Genomic DNA, 5,437 nt, shown 5'->3' on the forward strand with positions numbered 1-5,437 from the left:
ATACAGATATCCAAATATAAAGTAATGCAGTGTAAACATTTCAACTTCATATATTCCTTTTTCCAATTGATAACAATAAAAAACACAAAGAAATACTATCTATCCAAGAAGGAAGGAGATACAGAATCTTCAGGGAGATAGCAGCATAGGGATAGAACACTGGTCCGTTGCTAGGATACCAAACAGCAGCATCCAGACTTAACTGTTTCCATCTTTGGATACAACCAGAGCTTATTCTTCTAGACAAGAGTGAAGAAAATACCAGCAAGGGTCATCAGGAACAGAGTTCTCCTTTTCATATGAGTGTGAGTTGTCTTTTAGTAAGTACTCTTTCTATGTTCTTAAGTAGTAGATATCAAATAGCAGTTTAGTACCTACTTAGTTTGAATAGGTTCTGGAATCTGCATTGAGCTAATTCAACTGAAGGTCAGTTTACACATCAATGTGGTTGGATTACCTACCATGGGCCTGATCCATCCCAAAGTCTGGCTTCTGCTCTGTTCTGTGGCTCCTGTCCATTTTCACGGGGCTTATGCAGAAGGATTTCAGGGGTGGATAGCACTAACCTGAAACAAACTCTTAGGAATTGCAGCCTTTAAGTTCCACAGAGCAAGCCTTTAATCATAGATTTCCACCCAGGTCAAAGCTAGCTATTAATTTATTGGTTTCTTTAAATATCTTGGCAACTTTTTAAACTGGTAAAGGTTGTCAAAGCAGCTTACATTTCTGTTTGTTAAATTACTGTAATGTACATCTATTATTCAAAATGTTTTCCTCCTCCTCCCACTGCTTGCCACCATTTTTAGATCCAAAAGGACTAATTGCCGTCACAGATACTTGGAGAACTGAAAATGGAGACTGCATATCTCAAAAAATGCCTAGGCAGATGCTTGGCAGAGGGCCTCGCCGAGGTGGCAGAACGTCGGCCAGCAGACCCAATCCTGTACTTGGCATGGTGGATTTATAAATATCGAAAAAATATGGATGATGCACTTCACGTGAGTCCTCTGCTTCTACACTTAATATTGTCAGGCTCTTCAAATATTAAATGCTAATGCTGGTTATTATATTAGGGGAACAGTCTTGTGTGTGTTAAGTGAAAACACAAGTATCGGCTTTGCATCATTTGATGCTTGCTGAATGGCCAGTTGATAATCCTAGAGCCATGAATGAGATAACACATACTTTCAGGGCAGGAGCTAAAATTACTTCGTTCCCATTCCCTGTCCTGGCATTCCTGTTATTAAATTAAAGGTGTTCACTACTGCCATTGTTAATAACGCTTGAGCAGAGCTTTACACCATAGAGGTGTCAAGGCTGAGCTATGCTCCTTTCTGCTGCTAGAGAGAGTCCTAAACAAGCAAAATTTTCAATTTTTTAAATTTTAATTTATTAATATTATTATTAGGCTGGGAACTGCATTCCTGCTTGCTCTGCTTGCATATTTGTAAGCAGACAAGATATTACTGTCAAGTCCAGATACTTTTGCTTAGCAATAGATCTGAGCCTCTCATTTTCCGTCGTCTGAACTTTTTGCTACTCAGAGATGTGAAGCTCCGTATCTCCTTTTCTGTTTTCTCTTATGCTGCCTTTTTTAAAAAAAACCCAATCATTTCCAGAGGAAACTGGAAAGGGAAGATCTGGAGCGAGAGCGTGAGGAGGCCAAAAGAGAACTGGAAATGATCGAAAGAATGAAGGAAGAAGAACTTTTGTTTCAGCAGAAGCTTGAAGAAGAGAGGCAGGTAGGGCAGAGCAACCAAATAGAGAAACAGTCAAAAAGCCCAGGCTGTGTGTGAGTGCTTCCAGAAGGGGGCATTATTATAAAGACCTGATTCCCCCCCCCCCCTTTGTGGCTAGCATTCCTGAGGACCAGGGGGTAACCGGAGCCTTCCATTTTATGAACAGAAGAGCATTGTGCCTGCAACAAGGGATTCTTTTGAATGTTCTGAGGTCATACATTGATAATTTTTGAGAGTTCATATCTCAGAGATGAATTAAAAGACACCGGCAGGGTTTGTAATGTTTGGGCAGAAATGTACTTTTGCGCTAGCTAATGCAATTTCATTTAATACATCTGTACAAGTCTGCTGAGAAGTAAATCTGGCTGAGTTCGGTAGGCTTTACTTTGAGGTACCTGTGTATAGGATTGCAGCCTTTGTGTGCACCACGTGTGGATGGGCGGATATTTTTCCTTCGGCTGATCTCTAATCCGAACCCACAATTCATAAATCAAAGCCAACTGGTCCTTTTTAAATGATATAAACTATTTATTCATACATAGGTTGGGGGGGGACCCTTGATTAAACATGGAATGAAGGCATAAGATTTTAAATTTTCCTGTGACCTTAAAGCAAGGAAGTGCAAAATTATATGATTTCTACTTTTACTGAGCAATCTAAACTGAACACCAGAGAAGTTGGCTCAGTTTGCACACAATGCTAAGTCGGCTGGTGGGTCTCATTTTTTTAAATGCCACCCCCCCTCCCACCTGCCGTGCAAAAACTCCCTGCAAATCAAGAAGAAAGAGAAAGACTAGCACATCAAGGGAGAAATTCCTTTTCACCAACTTGCACTTTTGCATGATATGGCTGCAGGCACAAATGGAACGAGAACGGGAAGAACAAGAGAGATTAGAGAGAGAAAGAGAAGAAGAGCTTCTATTGGAGCAGAAACTACAAGCAGAGTTGGAGGTAGGATAAAATGTCACTGATGATCATTTCTATTTTACATGCCAACACTCATCAAATAGCCATCTCCCAAATTATGTTCCAGCAGCTTTGAATGGCTTGTTTCTCCTGTGATCTGGGTCCCCCCCCCAAAGTGTTCTTGCCTCCTGCATTTGAGGTTTGGTGAGCATCTAGGTTAGGAGAGCCAAGCAAACCATGGTCAAGGATTAGTTTGCACATAAAGCCAAGCCATAGTTGTTTTCCCATCCTTTAAAACAGGACATGTACAATAACAATAAGGGCCAATAACTGCTGGGCAGTGGAGCAGGGGGAAGTTACATATCACCAATTTATTTAAATTATTCCTGAAGAAGACATTTTTATGCTTTCGTTGAAAAACAAGCAACCATTTAATCAGTCAGAATTGGCCTCTGCTGACTATGGTGGCTCATTGTCTTAGTCACATTGCTCAGAGAATAGAGGGAGAAATTCAGTGGGTCTCAAGTGCTGCTGTGTGTCTCAAACAGGTCCCATTTGTTTCAATGGAATTTTTGTGCACAGGAGATGCAGCCCATTCAGCTCAATGGTCTGAGAAAGGAGCTGGGGAATGGCTTGCGCCTTGATTTCCGTGTGCTTACATATTTACAGCTTTGTTCAGCTGAATACGTCGTAAAATCGCTTGGATTCACCATGGTATTGAAAATGGAATTTGCATTGTAGGCAAAGGCAGCTGCTGAGAAAGAGACACCGTCGAAAACCTTAGCTGAGCTGACCGACAAATATGGGGCTCCTCATCTGAGCAGAGTTGACGAGATAGATGAAATTGAACAATCTGACGTAAGTACAACCAGATTCCTCTAAGAAGGCCACTAGCAGGACACGAAGGCAGGAGCCCTTTCCTGTTGCTCCTCTCCAGCGACTGGTTTTCATTGACATTTTGCCTCTGAATGTAGAGATCCCATGGCGTTGTTGGTTTCATATGACCAACAGTCTTATTATCCTCCGTGAATTTTCCTAATCCCCTTTTACAGCTACTTAAGTAGTGACCACCATCTCCATATCCTCTGGAAGTTAGTTCTCATTTCCAGTGCGTGATTCCATTGAGAGCGTGAGCTACTGGTGTGACACTCATGCCAGGGTTTCTGGAATACTAGAGTGTGGGCAGAAAGCAAGGAGAGCGGTGCTGCTCACCTCTGCTCCTCTTCTGGGGCAGTCATTTTCAAGCGTTTTGTCTCCGGAGGACCGATACTTGCACATGGTCTGGGTGAGTGGTGGGAGGAGATAACCTCAGTCCCATCCCTCCTGAAGTGGCAAAATGCAAGGATCCAGTAATGAGAGAATACTCTCTGGTGCCCTGGTTATTATAGGGCCAAACTAGATATGATGGCAGAAAATCTGCCACAAACACAACAAAAAAGCAAGGGGTTTTTTTTGCTAATAAAGGGAGTGGTTGAATAAAATATATAGAGAGATCTCCCCCTATCTGATGCTTACCTACCTGAAATATGCTCAGAGTCCTGCAGTGATTTCATGCTCTTTATCACAGCTTGTAAAACAGTGATTGAATTGCCCCCCAAACCTCAGGCTTTTATATGCATTATTTACGCAATGAGTCCCATCTGATTGGCTGATTCTGCTTCCTTCCTGGAGCCTGATTGGTCTTTTCCTGCAGGCCAATCAGTTGCTGCATTCTCCGATCCTACCAACCTAATAGGCTGATTAACTTCCTCCTAGAGCCTAATTGGTCTTCTCCTGCAAGCCAATCAGTTGTTGCATTCTAGGATCCTACCTGCCTATTGTTCTAGGATCCAAACTTACTACATAACATTCCCTGCAATGATCTCTCTAGGCAAATTTTTCCCACTTGAACTCATTTCTGATATTAAAATAATGGAATTGCAGAATCGTGGAATTGGGAGGGACCCCGGGTGTCATCTGATAAATTCTAAGAAACACCCCCTGAAATGTTTGGGTTGAGTTTTTGTTCACTGAGTAGTCTGACAGCCATTTAAACATTTTTTTTTTTGCTTTTTCACAGATCATCTTAAGAGTTCCAATAAACGATAACTTCCTCTCTTTCTCCTCCTCTCTATTTTCTTGACTTCTAGCATGCACTGACTACAGTAGCTGAGACAGAGGAAGGAGAAGAGTCTCCTGTTTGAGAGATATCTTTCCCACCTGCAGTTGTTTATTCCAGAAACTTCAAGGGCTGCTACAGAGATGTGGATGGTTGGTATCTGTTTTAGGGCTACTGATACAATGAATTAATGCAGCTAAAGAGCAAACTCCCACCACCAAAATATAAAATAAAAGCAAGTTGTATAAGGTAGTTCCTATTTATTTACTGGATGAGGCAGTGCCTTCATGTACAATATAACCCAATCACTAGTTGGGAATAAACAGAACTAAGAGCCCAACAGCAAGACCTGGTTGAAGTTAGGATGGTCCTCTCTGTTGTATTGGCAGTGAGCTTGTGTCCAAGGTTGCCATGTCATAGACTTCAAATCACTGCCTCTCTGGGGAAGACCAGAGAGAGCAGAAGCAGAGCGGATTCTAATGGGTCAGGAGTCATGACTGGCACTGACAGAATCTACATCAGGCATCCCCAAACTCGGCCCTCCAAATGTTTTCGGACTACATTTCCCATCATCCCTGACCACTGGTCCTGTTAGCTAGGGATGATGGGAGTTGTAGTCCCAAAACATCTGGAGGGCCGGGTTTGGGGATGCCTGAATTCCACATGGTCACTCATGGGTGGAACAAGACAGGTT

The 5,437-nt window shown here is 42.3% G+C and overlaps 1 protein-coding gene across 1 annotated transcript; it reads left to right on the forward strand.

Annotated features, from left to right (window-relative positions):
• The first annotated feature begins 177 nt into the window (after positions 1 to 177).
• On the forward strand, positions 178 to 4,995 carry LOC309370444 (DPY30 domain-containing protein 1-like). Its single transcript, XM_081912214.1, has 6 exons — positions 178 to 320; positions 807 to 998; positions 1,620 to 1,742; positions 2,595 to 2,690; positions 3,387 to 3,503; positions 4,775 to 4,995. The coding sequence occupies exons 2-6, from the start codon at positions 852 to 854 to the stop codon at positions 4,826 to 4,828; spliced, it is 537 nt and encodes a 178-aa protein (XP_081768340.1). The 5' UTR covers positions 178 to 320; positions 807 to 851; the 3' UTR covers positions 4,829 to 4,995.
• Positions 4,996 to 5,437: the final 442 nt, after the last annotated feature.

This window comes from Podarcis melisellensis (genome assembly GCF_964234715.1).
Source record: "Podarcis melisellensis genome assembly, chromosome: 5".
Lineage (NCBI taxonomy): Eukaryota > Metazoa > Chordata > Lepidosauria > Squamata > Lacertidae > Podarcis > Podarcis melisellensis.

Bases quoted from the DNA above. Each gene is read 5' to 3' on its own strand.
- LOC309370444 (XM_081912214.1), top strand. From the start codon at position 852: ATGGAGACTGCATATCTCAAAAAATGCCTAGGCAGATGCTTGGCAGAG. The intron at 999-1,619 runs GTGAGTCCTCTG...AATCATTTCCAG, and splicing joins ATATGGATGATGCACTTCAC to AGGAAACTGGAAAGGGAAGA. The intron at 1,743-2,594 runs GTAGGGCAGAGC...ATATGGCTGCAG, and splicing joins AGCTTGAAGAAGAGAGGCAG to GCACAAATGGAACGAGAACG.